The sequence below is a fragment of the Phoenix dactylifera genome, chromosome 11, assembly GCF_051530095.1.
Source record: "Phoenix dactylifera cultivar Ajwa chromosome 11, Ajwa_hap1_PhDact_Kaust_v1.1, whole genome shotgun sequence".
NCBI lineage: Eukaryota > Viridiplantae > Streptophyta > Magnoliopsida > Arecales > Arecaceae > Phoenix > Phoenix dactylifera.
Genome location: NC_143200.1, coordinates 19,434,378 through 19,452,258, shown reverse-complemented (window position 1 = coordinate 19,452,258; position 17,881 = coordinate 19,434,378). Strand labels below are relative to the sequence as shown.

The window sequence follows — 17,881 nt, the reverse complement described above, 5'->3', positions numbered from 1 at the left end:
TTCATTAAAGTAGGAGATAAAATTTCATCGTCGTAAGGGAAGGCCTTGGTCAATCAACTCACTGTAGTTCAATCGGTAAGAGCACCGCCTTATCAAGGTGGAAAGCTGCGGGTTTCGGTGCTATACAGGAGAATAATACATTCAACAAAAAAAAAACGTCGACCCTCGCAACGAATCCACGTGCCTCGACAAAAGCTTTATCTTCTTTACGATTGTCCAAATCCAGAGAGAGATCACGATTCTATGGCAAGAAGTATCACGACAGAAGCTTATCTTCTTTACGATTGTCCAGATCCATCTCGAGGTGTAGCGGGTAGGTGGAGTTAAGCCTCCGATATAGCCTCGCCCGAGAGAGAGAGAGAGAGAGAGATCACGATTCCATGGCAAGAAGAAAACAAAGAAACAAGAATCTATGACACAAGCCCGGTAGAAAGGAACATTTCATATTATTACTTAAATATTTTTGCATCTATGCCTGTCTCCACTGTATTTTTATAGAGAATCCTAAAAAGATCAATATCGACATATATAGCCTGTTGGTGCCAATCCAACCCACGACCCGGAGTTTATAAGATTTTCCAAGAACCTGTGCGCCATTGATTGATATTCTCTATCAAGCAATTGTATCCAAATGAGACCATTCTATCCATGAAAGAAGCAATGAAATGGAATCAATACGCTTGAAGTAACTGCATGAAGGGGAAGAGCTTGTGTGAAAAGAATGCCTCGAGAAATTTGTTTCCCTGCTTGGGTTTGTACAGTGACAACCGATCAAGGGGTCCATATGCACATATTAACAATGTTAAAAGGACACAATAGATAAAATAGTTATTTATGGATATATAGTAAGTATGTACATACATATGTATTTATCTGAGAGATTCCAAAGATGCCCTATTTTTAACTATTTTATAGTAATATCATGCTTGATGAACATCTCAAATAATAAAGTCCATATTACCAATCCACAAAGCCAGACAAAAGTGAATAGTGCTTGTGTCCAACATAGATATAATACGAAGAAGGAAACAAAAACTGATAAGAGGAATTAAACTAGGAAAAACATGGTTTTTACCCTCCTTTTACCTCAAAAAAAAAAAGGAAAATTGATATTGCTTTTATTTGGGAAAAACATATTTATTTACATAATCCAGGAGAAAGGAACATGCATAATCCAGCAAAATGAAACATGTTTTAACTTGCACCAATGGTGCATTGCTTATATTGCAACTGCCCGCTATTGAGAACCAACTGCTGTATGCAAACGAGTATTGCACCAAAGCAACTACTGAATACTGTTCGACGATGATGATGTACTCAACCTTTACTTGTGTCCCAGATGTGTGCCGACTTTCATGAAACACAACCTGTTATGGAGTCATCATTCTGGACATTAATGTGAATGATAGTCTCAAAGCATCAGTAAAGTCTGATTCTAGTTGCTATCTGGCTCTGGCAAATTGGGCAGACCTGCAAGCTTTCTCCACACTTATGGCAAGTCTGCAATAAAAAAAAATATTATCAGTGCAGATTAAGTATCGTTGGAAGAAAAAAGAAGGAAATCTACTGCATACCTGATGCCCACACCCAAATGCGAGATTCTTAGCTTGCCACAAGCAAATGGGACAAATCTGTTAACAGAAAAAGAAATATTTTTGGCATCCGTGAATTAAAACTTTATATTAACATTGACATTATCAATATGCTTTACACCGAAGACACGGTTCCCTCAGATATAGCAATAACTACAACCACATGAAAATCCATACCCAATACAGCAAACTCAGAAGTTTTGAAGTGATCTGCTCATCACAAGCCTTATAAAATAACAGGTCAGCACTCAGCATATGGACCAAAATGTAAATCAATTTATTTACTTGTTTCTCTTCTAGAGAACTCTCCGATGGAATGGCTGGCGCCCTTTTATGAACTCCAGCACCTTGCTCCGAGCTGCTTGAGTGCGAGTATTTTGGATTTGAATATGCTGAACCATGACTTTTAATTGGTGGAGGGAGAGAAGTCATTTCCGGTGTTCCTCTTCGTTTACTGGGGAACAAAAAGGAAATAACTTGAACAGCAGAAACATTGTTTAATCAAAATCATGAATCAGAAACATCATCCTAATACCCCAAAAGTTGAAGGTCTATTGTTGCTTTATATTGTGATGGGATTTCCATCAATGCTGCAAGCGCGAACTCTGTCTCCTTTCTGCTGTTGGAAATATTTCTAGACATGATCTCTGTAAAGTTCACAAACTGCATAAAACCAAATCACAAAATGACCACTCTTCATATGCATATGTAGTATCATACTTATGTATGTTCAGTTTGTAACCTGGAAATTATCAAATGCTCGTGAAGGTATATTATCATCAAATTCTCTCATCATGTCCCATGGTCCATCACCAACTCCAACTAGAACTATTGACGGCGGGTAATCACTACCAAGTACCAACATAAGAGGTGCAAGTCAGAATAACTAACAGTAAATATATGATTAAAAAGCAAATAAAAAGGCTTTACTATCTCAAATGTTGTCAATCACCTAGCTTTGACTATGGCATTCATAGTATCTCGCTCTTGTGAACTCAGCTGGCCGTGAATTGTGTCAACACTGCGTGTTACCTAAGGTCAAATTAGTATGAGGAGTATTAGATCCCCAAGAAAATAGACATGTTGGAAGCAGGACAAAATACTATAAACTGAGATGTGGAAAAAGAAAACAGACAAATTAGTGCTCTTTTATTGCATAATATAAAAATCTACGAATAGGGAAAATAACAACGAAAAATTGAAAAGAGAAGCATCTTGAATAGCTGACCTGTCCATCTGCTATTATAAGAAGAACATGATATTGGCCACCACTATTATCTACAATGCCGATGGCTGTTTCAATTATTGGTGCAAAGGATGTTGGTCCTGTCAAGAAGGTCCAGAGTCATGACCAAATAGGAACTTCACAATGATCTATATGAGGTTGACAAAAATATAGCATGTAAGTAAGAGCATCGTACAGACCAGCTAATCGAAGATGTGGAACTAATTCTTTATATCTTTGTAGTGCTTCCTCAAAGCCATTACATGGTCGGTTCTCTGGATAAAAACTGAATACCTCCTGATCATGTGTGGATGCTGCAATATAGAAACAATAACAAGAATCCCCAGACAGTTTTATAAAGGTAGCCTTGAAATTTGTAGCAAAATTAAGTAGACCTTTTTCTACAAGCTAGAGCGACACTAACCATCTCCGAATCCAAAGCAAGGAATAAGATTATCCTCATCAAAAGCAGATAGAGTTCTTCCAATAATTGATAATGCCTGCTCATATGGGTTTGGAGTATGCCCAATGTCATGCAAACATCGGCGGTTGAAAGAAACTCTGCCTGGTAACAGTGTAGGATTCATGAATGAGGATTTTAAAAGTTTCTAAGGCTAAACTTTACACAACCTTTTCTAAGATATGAATACCTAGCAGAAATACTGAGGTGGAAGTAATCAGCATTACTTATAATTCTCTTTCTGTTTTACATTCTCTCCCATATATTATCCAAAAATCTAGAGCATGCAACAGGAATAGTCCATTCAGGTACTAGTTCAAACAAGCATTATATAGATATTTAACTAGTGGAAAAAATCAGCTAATGCCACAGATAAAGTAGGATCCTAGACCTAATATAAAAATCTGTTGGTTGCTTCAAAAACTTGTTATAAAAAAATTGTAACTGTAACATAATAAAACATGAAGGAAAAACATCATCCCCCCCCCCCCCCCCCCCCCCACAACACACACACACACACACCCCCCATCACAGCATCACAGCACCTGTTTTGCATAAATTCCATATCAGCTAAGCATTAAGCATCAAGATGTTACATTAAAAATAATGAGCTTTTCCGCTTATGAGATCTCCCAGATTTGGCCCACAAAGAAGTAAAAGCATTTCATAAGTTGATTTTCTGTGCCTGTTAATAATTACATGGTGCAGAACCACAAGCTGATAACAAAAAATTTAAAGGCAGTAGATCACAAGTTTATGAAATAAAACCTGTCCATTCGTTGCTCTTTGTAAAATCAATTCCCACAATCAGATTTGAAGATTCAAGACCAGCTTGTGAAAGAGCTTCTGTTACCTAGGTTTAAAAACAATATAAGGTCAATAAAGTATGACAGTTTATATTGATAGATAGCTAATGTTTAGTGGAGATTGATGAATGAATGTAGTTAACACAGATTATTTGAGACATAGAAGTGAGATGATAAGTAAGACCACCTTAAATAAGTAACATTACATCCCCGCCATTAACATACAGTAAAGCAGATGATTTTAATACAGAAGTGAAAGTCATTAAATGAAACTACCTGAGAAAAAGCATCATTATATGCTTCCCATTGACATTCAGTATAAGAAAATTTATTTGTAATATTAAAGTTGAGACTGAATAAGCCTTGTATGTGCTATCTTTGATATAGTTCTTCTGGGTGGCTGAGACTTCTTTTATTTTTCCTTCTTTCCTTTTCAGACTCTTCCTCAGTATCATGATCTTAATATATGCACATTTACTTGATCAAAAATGATTTTGGTTGTTTAAAAATGAAACATCCCCATTGGAGGTAGTATGTCCTATCCCATGCAAAACCCCATTTTGTCAAACATCAACAATTTGCATCCCGTGTCCTGCTCCATCATGGGTGTTACCTATCAACCTTGTACAGGACAGTTTAGTTAGCTTTAATGATGTAAAGAAGGAACGCCTCATACCATCTATTTGCGGTTAATTTTATGGATCATATTTCATCATTGATTCCTGTGCCATAGATTACTTCATATCAAGCCTTCTCTAGTCTTGCTACAACTATGAACTTCAGCAAGAAACTAAAGCCACCTCCCTGCTTGAAAACCTAAAAATTCCTTTCATATTAACAAGGGACAGAATTAATTTTTCTAACCAATCCTGCGAGTAACCTAGAGTAAGCCTAGACCTTGATTACGTTAACTTGATATCTAGCAGTCATTTTTTCAGCATTTTCAGCTTCAAAAACTTCTCAACACCGCATATTTAAGCATGGTGTTTTATACTTTCTGACACAGAAGAGCACATAATAGCTAAATCATTCTTTCCCATTGGAATTTGAAAATTCATAGAATAGAAGTACAATAAACGCATCAAAAAGAGATATTTAAAATATGATGAAGAGTAGGGGGGTTGGAATACCTGGTCAAGCGAGTGGTAATCATCACCTATTTTTGTATACTTTCTCTGCACCCTCTCTACTGTTCTAGGCTGTAGATTATTCCCTGGGTAAGGAGAGTACCTCGAAGTGCTTCGTGAAGGCGGAGTCCCATAATTATGTGAATAACGATGGGGGCTCCTAGATTTCGACCATTTTCCTCCCATAATCACACTTCCAATCTATAGCAAACTTCTTAACACACAGCTCTCCGAAGAAAACAGCCCTCAACCACCAAATAAACCCTCTGCTGAAGACCAAAACCAAACATGAATCAACCTCAATTTCCGGCAGAAATATATGAAGATGCAAACCCAAATTCTAGGCGATAACAAACCAAAATTCAAATTCCTTTATTTCAAGAAAAGCAAGCATGAAAACACCCAAAATCCTCACCAACAATAACTGAAGGTATAAACATCCAACTCAGAATTCTTGAAGCTCAAACAAATTTAGATTGTGGAAAAGCGGATCAGAAGATTAGTCAGAACATATACTTGTACAAAAGCCAAACCTAATTTTTCTTTTCCCAACAGAATAATTAAAATACTCTCAAAAAATCGAACTTTCCAAAGACCCACACGACCAAATCACTAAACCAACCCCATTAAATATTATAATCCAACGAAAATCATTGAAAGCTTCCTACATTGATAAGATCTCCACCAAAAGCAACAGTAGAAAATGATAAAAATGAACAAATCAAGCAAGAAAGAGATGGAATAACGCTAGATTCCCACTGAAACATTATGCGGAGAGATTAACGGGGGAGAGGGAGTACCAATTACGTCGGGGAGGAGGAGAAGCGTACCGTTTCGGGCGGAGAAGAAGATGGCGGTTAGCAATCGAATCCCCTCGTGACTCCGAGAGGACCCCGATCTTGGTGACCAGCGAGGAAGTTTCCTCGTTAATGTACTTACTTTTCACGACACCCAACGCCATTATTGGTGTATTAAATGCAAGATGTGGGCCCAGGTGTCAGAGAGGGTGTGATGTTTGGTGCGCTGAAAGTATGAGATTTATCTGGACCGCTCCCAAGCCAGCTGCGATTCTCCCATGTAAAATTGACCATTCACCAGTAGAAAATAAATATCAAAAAGGAAAGAAAGTAGCCTTTCTCTAATTTTTGGAGGTATCGAGAAAGTATCTCAAACATAACCAACAATTATCTAGAGTGTCTTCTTAGTTTTGAAAAATAGAATATTTAACATAAGCATCGGATGCATCCAAGAAGAATCCGGGAACAGCATGCGAGCTAAAGTCTCAACGCTTCCTAAAAAGTTCCACATAACCCTCTCTACAAGATAAGAAAAACACTACAGACCACGTTACTTCATTAGACTTAAAAATTACCTACTTTTTACTTATAAAAAGACTTCCAAAATATCATTCTTCCTCTAAATTGGACTCAAAAGAAGAATACACTAATATTTTTGTGAAAAGGATTAGCTTTACTGCCACTTCATATTGTTTAAGCAATTTATTAAAATAGAAAAAAACAGAAAAATCTTCAGTTTTCTGTTTTTTTATACACTATCCTCCCCTCTTTCTCTGTGTGAGTGTGGTGTTTGCTTAATGTACATTGAAATATACACGCGTCTACTTCTCTAACCACCAAAGTGGCCCTCTCTCTCTCTCTCTCTCTCTCAAAGAGGCCTTCCCACTTATTTATCTCTTTACTCCATTCATCCATGAAGATGCCTTGCCTCTCTCCCTAACAGATTAGGCTGGTGCACCTCCGAGATCCCCTTTTTGCCCTTAACTGACCTGGGTCAAATTAAAGGTTTTGGTCTTCTGAAAAACTCAAATATGTGACAAAGCAAATCATAGTTAGTATTTGAATAAAGGTAGGTTGCCTTCATAAATTCCCTCAAAAGTTCAAACCAATGTCTAATGGAGAAGATTGTCGGGTCAACATGTCAGCACTCTTACTAATTACAACCTTCGGCCTGTTAAAAGCAAAACATGCAATATATGTATAAAAAGGTCCTAAAAAGAAGATATGAAGACTGGTACCTTAAAGGATGGAGTATCTGATGAGTCTTCTTTTGGTTCTACAGCCATGTGGGCCATAGGAGCATTGCCAACAAAATACGTATGATGAAGTCCTCCAAGTACAGATCTCAATGCTGATTCTGCACACTGAAATTAAGGATTTCACATAGACATCACAAACACAGACTTCTTCAAAAGAAGGGTGTTGAATCACAACCTCAGTCATTCACCAACAAGCAAAACTTTTTGAAGATAAATTATAAGGTAGATATATGTAATTTGTAAATGAAAGAACTTGTTAGGGAAATACCAGTCGCAGAGTCTCTTCATTTTCATATACTTTTTCTGGGAAATGCCAAACAGGTTTCTTGTCAGGAGCTCCATATGTGCTACCATTGAGGAGAAGATAAAGTCTTCTATCTAGTGCTCTCTGCAATGATCTATAGATAACAGACAGCAAACAATGAAAATAAATAGGGTTGGCAAATGGAAAACGAAAAACTGATAACCAGCTATTTGCATAGCAGTATACGACAGATGAATAGAAAAAATCTAAAATATGCTGGCAACATGAGTTAGAACACTCGTAATCCATAAACTGTAGCCATGAAGGGAGAAGGCATGTTCATCATGCTTTATAATATATACAATTATTATCATGACCAACATATCCCAAGTTCTTTGTACTGGCAGTTATGTCCTTCTTAGCCCCCCAATCCTCTCGATGATTGCATCCTTCAATTCCTTTTTTTATTCTTTTTCTTTTAAGGTTAAACCTGCATAATCACAAGCACTTTTGTTGCCCAATTTTCTGTTCATGTAAGTTCAATTTTTGACTAAAGACCTCTATTTAATGTACCCTTCTAGAGTTTTCTTTTTTCATTAAATACAATTGTAAATACTGTCAGATTTTATCAATTAAATACAATTTCTTAACCCCCTCAAATTGTTTCCTTTGATACATAGAGAAACATCATACCGAATCTATATGCACCTTGGCACTTGCTCAACAGCCAGCTCACAATGTAAGCATCTGAATAACTGAAGTCCTAAGACTTAGCACTTAGCATTACCTCCAACAGAATATTTAGAAGTTACATACTTCTTCCTTTTTTGCTTTCCAATATACTCTCCGACGTGGATACCCTATAGCAACTAAACCAACCTTTTAGTAAAGTGATGATCTTCACAAAAAACAAACCATTAGCACAGTTTTTGGTTGAAGGAGAAGCAGCAATAGAGAGACCGTATCATCTTTACCAATAAATGGTGCACACACGCATGCTAGACCAATCTTTGGAGATAATGTATACATTTCTTTCATAATAGTCAAGTTATCAACAGTACAACATCAACATTGAGGCCCAACAAAAAAGAACAATATTTTTTATTATGTTTATACAAATTTACTCCCAAAAAGATGTAAATGGGTGAGAAAATTTAGTAGGGGGGTTTACATGGAAGAAAGCTTATATACCATGTAGAAATCCAGATTTCATGCATGACAATGACAGTTGGAGGGTGAGGTCCATTTGAGGGGCAAACAATCAGATCAACAGTTGGTTCAGAGATTACACAAAGGACCATTAAAATCTCTTGAATGGGATCAATACAATAATAAAAGAAGATAACAAGCATGTGGAAGAACGGATGGGAAGGTACCAGATGAGAACAGAGAGAAGGCGAGTGGTCTAAGGACCATACAAGCCCTAACTGTGATGGGTCATAATCCATGGATCGTGAGCCAAATATATGGCACAAATACAGCCCAATGCACGGAAATATTTGACTATCCTGATGACCACTAAATACTATATATCTTTGATTTATGAACCCATATTATTTTAAAAAAGAAAAAGAGTGCCATCGCACAACCATGAATTCATGTTTTTACCACCCATCAGTTTTCTTCAATCTTATGATATTATGCCTTGCAAAAAAGAAAGGGAGATAACCATTAATTCAAGCACCACCAGAACACCAGATAAAAAAGACACACCTCCGGTCATTGGTTTTGTCAGCTTCTGTGATTCGTGGAGCAGGCACATAATCAATTTGGTAGTCACCTTTTCCCCAAGAAAATGATCAATAGTTATACAAAATTGAGTTACAAATCACGTCACAAAGAACAAGGACATTTAGAACAACAGTACAGTATGTAATTGTGAAATTTAAATATCTAACTTCACATTTTTTTTGATGTATCATGGACATTTTCTTCCCAATTCGCTGTTAAGATACACCTCCTAGTAGTCAGACAGTTTGTGATAAATAATTTATAGGATGACAGAGAAGCTCGTATGCCATGGAATGCCGTACCGGCCCGTACCGGCCGGCACGGGCCGGTACGTACCGGTCCGGTCCTAGACCGGTACCGGAACGGATAAAAAACCGGTATATCCCGATTTTTTATCCGAACCGGCCGGTTCGGAGCCCGTACCGGCCGGTTCGCACCGGTACGATTTTTTTTTTTTAGAACCACAGCGCCGCGCGCTGTGGTTTTTGAAACCACCGCATACCGGCCGGTACGGTACCGGTACGGACCGGACCGGACCGGTACCGTACCGGTCCGGCCGGCCACCGGTACGCCGACCGGTACCGGTACGGCGGACCTTGCGTATGCCAAATATAAAGCATAAGGCTTGTTGCCAATGATAAGGATAATACAAAAAAAATCCTCTCCAGTTGGCAATGAAACTAACTCCAGCTGGCTTGTTAAAACAAAAGATTTCTAAGGAGAAGTCTATCTTGAAATTCAGACTGCAGGCTGTTTAGCTAAATGAACTACAAACACTAGGAAAATAAGGCATGTAGATTAAGCCTCTGGTTTTAACTAGAGTAGTTAATTAAAATTTTACCTAACAAATTTTCTTTAAGTAAAAGCCAGTGCAGTGACGATGTTGAATTATTTGAACCTTTAACCATTTAAGTAATGGAGTTAACGATATTCTCTTTGCATATGCAGTATTAGCAGATTTCTTAAGATTAAGAAATGCATCATATCCTTTATAAAAACTACCCATGATTCCTGAAGGTTTTCTTTCCTGGTCTTTGAACAGCTTTCTTTCCAAGATATTCTATCCATAAAATGTTCGAATCTGTTTATCTATGCTTACTTAACTTCAGACTAACTAGATTTTATCAATGTCTCTGATAGTTGAAACCAATATGCATCTGTATATGTTAAGCATGAAAAAGCACGCCGAGGAAAGGGATGTTCCTGCATACTTCTCTTTTCACATACAGTATCTAACATAAAATTTTACCAAACAAGGATGCACACATAAGGTGGTAGGAGTAGGTCGTGGCGGTTATCATATGATTCAGAATCTATAAGTCTAGCATAAGATACTTTCTAGCATTTCCATATTATTGATGTGAAATTCACTTTAATCCAGTTCTGCATTACTTTATAATTGACTAAAATCTTTAGCCAAGGGAGACTTCCTCTTTCATTAAAAATCATTTATTATGAATGCATCTGACTCCACAGGTTCTTCAAATCATCCAAAATATTATTAAGATCAATCACAAAAAGCATCTTCATATAAGAAGACAAAACCAAGCTAAAATGTATTATCCAAAACCTTCCTAAAAAAATGGAAATTCTTTAAGTGGTGTTTTTAACTCTGTCAATCATTCTATGTTTATATGATTATATGTTTATTTCAGCAAATCTAATGAGGGAATAATCTTGGAACTGAATATCTCACCTCATGCTGGTCATGCTTTGCTCCAATAACTTTTATATCCATTGCACCATGAATAGTTTAGCCTTGACTTTTCAGTGCACATCTCATAATCTATTTACAACCTTTCAGTTCATATCAAAAACACTTATTCTTTCAAAGTCCTTATCACTAAAGTTGCATTTTGGAGCAAAAGGGATTTGCAGGATTTAGAAGCAATTCCCATGTTAAAACAGATGAATTTATTGAATATAAACAAGATGCCAGGCAAGATATCATGTTAAGTATTTTATGCGTGCAGATACACAATCCAACAAAATTTTATGCTTTGCTTCAAAAAAGTCATCTCCCACCATGATTAAAACTGACTTAGATATGTGTTTCCATTATTTAAGATAATGGAAGTAGGTAAACCAAATTTTGCATGCATGTTATATAAAAACTTTTGTTACTTCCTTACTACTAAATTATTTTATCATGAAATCAGGAACAAAACTAATAATGATCATTCAAGGCAACCAAATAATTACAGCTATGTTTAAACTAAACCAGTTTTGTAGGAAATTCATTGATGATTATTCTTGGGTATATTAGGAACTTGACGATGTCAAAGTCCTATTCAAAGGTTTGAACATTTTTATCCAAAGTCACATCTTCTCCAGTTTTGGAACAATAGACATATTTAGGTTACAACAAGAAAGAGACCAAAATTGAGCACATGAGCCTCCTATATCCATCATACTAGTGGCTTCTCTTTGCACATATGAATATGCACAGCAATATGGCAGAGTCCATCCCTATAATTGCAGATGACTGACTTTTCATTCCAAAATATTCATCATTTTCATATTATCAAGCACATCAGTAAAGGATGCACCAACCATTTAAGAGGCTTAATGGTTTTTAACCACTTCCTTGTGGCACCATTCTTGTACATGACAACCAAACAAGAAGTTTAAAATAAAGCATCCTTTTATATGCCAGGTTTTCTGCAATCTTTATTGTGATCGAAGAAATTGGAGAAATCTATCGATAACTTGAAGTTACTAAGAAAATATAATCTTCCATGTTTTCACTGCTTTGCAGAGAGTATGAAATGTTTTCTCGTAGGTAATGAATTTCAATTTTCAAAACCCTACTAGTCATTTCCTTGGTTGCTTGAGCTAGGAGTGGTTGCAAGAGTCGACTCCATAGTCAAAGCAAGAAATTGGATCTCTCAGAAAAGTTTAGATTACAAAAGAGGTTAAGAAACCTTAGCATAACAACACAACAAACCTTATCATGTAGAAAAATCGTAATTTGGTTGCTACATTATCAAGGCATACATGATATAGAGATTAGGAACCACAATAATAGGACTAGATGCAATTTTGGTAGAATATGATAAAAAAATGAAAAACACTTGAATACAGAGAGAACCAGAAGCTTCAGAAAGTGGATGAGGAAGGATGAAAATGATTTTGGAGCAAGTGTGATGCCGTACAAAAGATAGCACATTCTAGCTGCTGGTTGATGTTAACTTCAGAGCAGAACTGCAATATATGACTCTGAAGATAGAGGAAAAATTGGGACTTATTCCATCATGGTTATGTCTAACAAAGAGAGAATATTACATACTCATGAATCAAGAACAATAAGACTTATGTAGAAACAATGACAAAAGAGATTGAAAGGTTTTACAATTTTCTGGCAAAATATATTTGGCGCTTTCCATTTACAGCTTTAGACAGGAATCACACTCTGTAGATTTATACAGGAAACTTATGTGAAGTAACATCGATAAAACAACCCATCCAAATGGTAAGGCTTGCTTATGTTTGTTTATGACAATCAATGGAATCAATGGATAGATTTCAAACCCAAAAAAATCAAATCTATGCAACAACCTATGGATTATACATGGAAAATTCATGTACAATACTTGATATACATGTATGACACATAATCCAGAAAGCAAATCATACCACAATTCAGAACTATTACTTACATTTGTCTAAAAATATATATAAAAGATTAGTAGTATACCAGCTTTAAAATATATGCAGGGTCTGCCCATCATAGTTTTCTATAATCACAGAATATGACTGACTTTGTTTTGCTATAAAATAGACATTATATTATAATAATATAACATTATAAGAAGCTTGAGTTGTTGAGAGGACACATGAGCAAAAATTATGTGCACGTTCGGAAGGATGTAATTAGAATTAACTACTTCTGAGGAAGCTTAGGAGCAACCAAGAAGCAATAGAAAAGTTCACGACATTTAAGTTTTCAAGATGAGGGGATGATGGCTTGAAAATGTAGAGTAATGTCAAGAAGGATGAAACTAGAAATCAGGATATAGGAAGCTTAGTAGGACCAAAATGCATTAACTGGAGTTGAATTTTAAGGATGTTTTGTATGCTTCATCCAACTATCCTCGCAATATCATTTTACCTACAAGAAACACGATAATACATCGGAGAGACAAAATGTAATCATTTAGTTGCAGCTAGAATTTCAATACATGCAGCAGACATGGTACGTCCATCCACATCACATCCCTTCTACCGCCACCTTTATTCAATTAAACTGCAGTTTGCAAACTATGCAGCCCAGCAATATAAAGAACATAACATGGATAGACATGTGAGGCATCCAAACACCCTCTTCAGGTCTTCTATGGATATTGAGCATAATTCAGTGATAGCCCATTTAAAAGAGGTAACAAATTGAGATAATAGGTTGATGATTAGGAGGGAACAATAGACAACCAATGATAGAAACCACACAAGAAAATAGGAGACTTGGCACCCGCTCCATTTAGGTAGCATAGACTTTATGTTGGTGATGATTCTTACTCGTCATATCAGCTGCAAACAATTCATAGGAAAAAGAAGAAAAGGAAATGCCAGCACCATAACTTAAAATCTAATGTTGACGTATGAATGCATGTGTCAAGCATTCCACTTCAAAATCTAAAAACTATGCTTCTGATGTTTCTCCTTCACCTCCAAAAGATTCACAAAGCTAACATGCATATAACAAACCTTTAACCTGATTTCAGCTAGCTAATAGAAATTATAAAGGAAGGAATATAATATCATTATTGAAGTTGACAGAGAACCAAAAGTCCCAGAAAGATTAAAAAACTTTACCTGGCATCGCCCCTTCCCAAGACCTCATCAGGGTACCTTCGCCGGTATTGCTGCCTCCACCGAAACCTACATAAATTATTTCACCATCATCCTATCCATCCCGTTCAAGCTCATCAGAATTTATTAAAAAGAAGTAAAAAAAAATGCTATCAAGAAAACGGAGTTCCGCAAATAGATGCTATCAGTTACATTAGAGTTCAATCTTTTCCGATTAATATAAACTTCATCACCAATCTTGGGGCTCTTATTGCGGTATCAAGCAAGAAGAAGAAGTAAAAGGAGGAAATGAGGAGGGATTGAAATCTCACGAGAATTCTTGGAAGGCGTACACGACGGGATCGATCTTGGGGATGACGACAGGAAGGCGCTCGAAGAGGACAGTGGCGATGATCTTGTCGGAGCTCGACGAGGAGAACCCTCGCGATCGCAGAGTTCGGAGGAGCAGCGAAGCGGCGGCTCGCTGCATCTCCCTCTCCTTTCCCCCCCTCTCCCGATTTCCGCTCGGTTTCGACGCGAACCCTCCTTGAGCCCCCCATAAACCCGGGGACACAGCGGGGGCGTATCGATATCGGTGCGTTCGACCCAGAAGTCAAAACTCACCCGATCGAAGAATTACACTCGCATTCCTTCATCCGGCCCATCTTCTCCACCAAATAGGCTCAGATCCATGTGGGCCGCCCAAGCCGAGAGCAAGATTTGAACCTACTTTGTGTGGGCTATGTACAACCTACTTGACTTGGCTAGGTTAAAAAAATGTCAAGAAGATTTAAGGTTAGGTGGGACCAGGAGATCCGACCCAAATTTTTTTGGTCATAGCACCTGGACATCCAACATAATTTGAACTCGAGGATCACGGCCCAATGGCTAACTTCCAAATGCACCCAACTTGATTTAACCAAGTTGTATTTGGGTTAAAGATTTTAGATTCACTTTAGGTTCAGCCTTGGAAGGATGACCTCATTATCATGGGATTGAGTTTAGGACCCGTTTGGTTCTCAAATTATTTTTTTTTTTTTAGAAAGCTGAAGCTTGGGTGTATAATGCCTGAAAAAATAATTTTTATGTATTTGGTTGACTACGAAAATTTGGTACATTTCTAACTAGCTTATGCTTGGTTGAGAATGTACTTTTCTAAAAAGTTATATAAAATATATGTCATACTCTTAATAAAAAAATTATTATATTCTATCTAAAAGCTTAAGAACACGTCTGGGGAAAAAAATCTAATTTCTGGCCTCTTAGAGATACTTTCGGATACTTCATCATCGTCGTCATCAGGCATACAACCACCCTAGTACACTTGGGCTTCTTTTTTTTTTGGTGTACACTTGGGCTTTCACATGGTAGATAATGACACTAACTGTTGAAGCACGAGGAACTCTAGTATTTAAAACCGGTCTTGAAGCGTGAATTAACACTGTCCTTAAGCGAATTTTGCCCCCATTATGTTGCTGTTGGTGATCCAGCAAATTCGCTCCAGGATACAACAAAACTAAAATAGAATCCTAGCCAGCAAAACTAGGATTCCCCAGAACAACGGAATGAGAGATTTTTGTAGAATAAGTTATATTAATCTGTGAAGGATACCGGCAATTTATAACCTTGAATTAAACTCTGAACCAACACAACATTTGGAATAGTGCATGTTTAAAACATAACTGCTAGTGCAGTTATTTTGTGCAAAACGGATAAAAACTGCCAATATGAATTTTATTTTACACGTTCACGTGCCTAAGTGCCAATCTTTGATAACATAATATTGGCTTTCCCTCCACAACTTCCTACCAAAAAGTTACTTTAACATGTGTAGGATATGAATGCTTATAAAACTATCTAAAAAACTCTACACAAGCAATGTGGGACAAAAACTCCTCTCAACATTACAAACTATTAAAGGAAGGAGACTTCCAACACTTGCAAGACACCATGGACTGTCTGAAACATTTCATTGTTTCAACCAAATATCTATATAATAAAAAAAGCATAAATATTTTTCTATGCTTTATGTAATTAGCTGAAGATAACAAATAGCAAACAACCCATATCTAAGGCTTAAATCATGGAATTAAGCTTATTACATATATTATAGATAGCACAAATCAATTTATTCTATACTAATAGGTTGGATTTTCTAATGCCCCATATGAATTTTTCTTTTTTATTAAATATAAAATATTATTTATATAAAAACTATTTTTCTATCTCTCCTCTTTAAAAACTGCATCTAAATATGAACTATGTGTTATTTTTGGCCTCAGAAATGCCTATCTCAGCACAATTGAATGCATAGATCTATCTTGGTCTCGATTTTACTTTAATAGATACTGCTCTATCTATAATCAAATTATTTTTATTTAAGTTAGGTATAGTGGTTTCTCTTTTGGCCTACTATGTGTTATAGATGCTCTTTTGCATACGTATCTATGTATGTGTATGTGTGTGTATATGTATGTATATATGAAGTACATATCTATTCGTTGGCGTATTCTAGACATGTCCTATCTTATTTTTTTCAAGATTTGTTGTATTGGCTATCCATATCATGTCATATCCTTGTCCTACATCCCTGCCCATGATTCATGGGGAAGTCCGAAGCATCTAATTTGATATTGCATATTGAGAATAAAATCTTTTTAGTGTAGAGGATTTTGTATCACTTCTCTTTAGCCTTGTATCTTCTTTTTGCCCTTCTCTGACCTCTGCATCCATTTTCATCACTTTTCTTCTTTTTCTTGCTACTGTCTCGCTTCTCCATTTTTGTCCTTTCTTCCTTCCTGGTAACATCAGCAGACCACCTAGTTTTTTTTTCTCTTATTCTTCATTCACACATTCTTTCTTTTCTTTCGCATCTCTTTCAAATTCTTTACTTTTCCTGGCTTAATTTTCTTCTTTCTCAAATAGCAGAAGTCATTCCTCTTCATGCCTTTCATAATTTTTTGCTGTTTCTATTTTCCTTATTTAACAGCCACTCTGTTTCTCTCTTTGTCTGACTCTTCCCTTTGTGTCATTTTTCTACAAAACATTGTTGCACCTGGGATCAAACAGGGTAATTATGATTCTTGAAGAAATAATTGATCTCTAGTTAACACAACGTAAGTAATAATTTTGGATTGTGATTTATTGGCAACGCGATCATAAAACCAATGGTGGATGGGAGTGCTATTTAAGATCGACGACTGTGTATAACACCAATTCCCAAGTTCTATTCACAGGATATGTGTAACAAATGAGAGTATCAGATTTTAAATTTCACCCCTAATCTATTGCTGGATAATTATTTCAATCACAGCAAACTGCAATTTAAACTGCCTCCAAAAAGACAATAAAATGGTAAGTATTCATTGACTGGGCTGATTGGTTCGCCTAGATTCTGATGTCTTAACTTCGGGGAAAAAACACTGATCTTCGATTCTGCTAATAGAAAAAGGGGAGTTCAAAGATCTTCTTGAGCCTCTTGGATAGGCCTGATTTAGGCCTATTCCTCCTTTTGCAGTGTGGTACATCATTTGTTATATTTGGAGCTGATTTCTTTCAACCACCTGACATAATAGCAAGGATTTTATGGTGTAGGAAGCTAGAGCCATGCCGATCTTGATATATATATATATATATATATATATATATATATATATATATATATATATATATATATATATATATATATATATATATATATATATATATATATATATATATGTTGTTGAGAAGTTCCAAAAGACATGTTCGATGTTGCATGGTTTCTCTTGGCATACTAATTAATATACTGCAATAGCAAAGGATTTTATCATCATTATCCTCTAAAATGTCATCTATCTAGTTGTATAGGGA

General features: G+C 36.3%; 2 protein-coding genes across 5 annotated transcripts; both read right to left on the bottom strand.

The window, feature by feature from the left end:
- Positions 1-1,080: 1,080 nt before the first annotated feature.
- On the bottom strand, positions 1,081-5,396 carry LOC148700697 (E3 ubiquitin-protein ligase RGLG2-like). 3 transcript variants are annotated; one of them, XM_088707088.1, is made up of 11 exons: positions 5,214-5,396; positions 4,046-4,130; positions 3,242-3,382; positions 3,018-3,131; positions 2,821-2,918; positions 2,545-2,624; positions 2,335-2,440; positions 2,128-2,255; positions 1,770-2,046; positions 1,575-1,631; positions 1,081-1,500 (listed from the first exon to the last, which is right to left on the bottom strand). In XM_088707088.1, exons 1-11 carry the CDS (start codon positions 5,394-5,396, stop codon positions 1,420-1,422), a joined length of 1,350 nt encoding a protein of 449 aa, XP_088563214.1. In that variant the 3' UTR covers positions 1,081-1,419. The 3 variants fall into 3 exon arrangements, with proteins under 3 accessions (XP_088563214.1, XP_088563215.1, XP_088563216.1); XM_088707089.2 differs by having other exon boundaries at positions 1,878-2,046; XM_088707090.1 differs by lacking the exon at positions 3,242-3,382.
- Positions 5,354-14,597, bottom strand: LOC148700696 (large ribosomal subunit protein mL46-like). Of its 2 annotated transcripts, none has more exons than XM_088707091.1 (5): positions 14,362-14,597; positions 14,054-14,119; positions 7,535-7,664; positions 7,246-7,371; positions 5,354-5,476 (listed from the first exon to the last, which is right to left on the bottom strand). In XM_088707091.1, the coding sequence occupies exons 1-5, from the start codon at positions 14,517-14,519 to the stop codon at positions 5,426-5,428; spliced, it is 531 nt and encodes a 176-aa protein (XP_088563217.1). In that variant the 5' UTR covers positions 14,520-14,597; the 3' UTR covers positions 5,354-5,425. The 2 variants fall into 2 exon arrangements, with proteins under 2 accessions (XP_088563217.1, XP_088563218.1); XM_088707092.2 differs by lacking the exon at positions 5,354-5,476 and adding an exon at positions 6,234-6,272.
- Positions 14,598-17,881: the final 3,284 nt, after the last annotated feature.

Bases quoted from the DNA above. Each gene is read 5' to 3' on its own strand.
- LOC148700697 (XM_088707088.1), bottom strand. From the start codon at position 5,396: ATGGGAGGAAAATGGTCGAAATCTAGGAGCCCCCATCGTTATTCACAT. The intron at 2,625-2,820 runs GTCAGCTATTCA...ATTTGACCTTAG, and splicing joins TTATAATAGCAGATGGACAG to GTAACACGCAGTGTTGACAC. The intron at 2,441-2,544 runs GTGATTGACAAC...GGTACTTGGTAG, and splicing joins AATGCCATAGTCAAAGCTAG to TGATTACCCGCCGTCAATAG.
- LOC148700696 (XM_088707091.1), bottom strand. From the start codon at position 14,519: ATGCAGCGAGCCGCCGCTTCGCTGCTCCTCCGAACTCTGCGATCGCGA. The intron at 7,665-14,053 runs GTAAAGTTTTTT...TGTTATCTATAG, and splicing joins TTGGGAAGGGGCGATGCCAG to ATCATTGCAGAGAGCACTAG. The intron at 5,477-7,245 runs GTACCAGTCTTC...GGTCTTCAGCAG, and splicing joins CAGATACTCCATCCTTTAAG to AGGGTTTATTTGGTGGTTGA.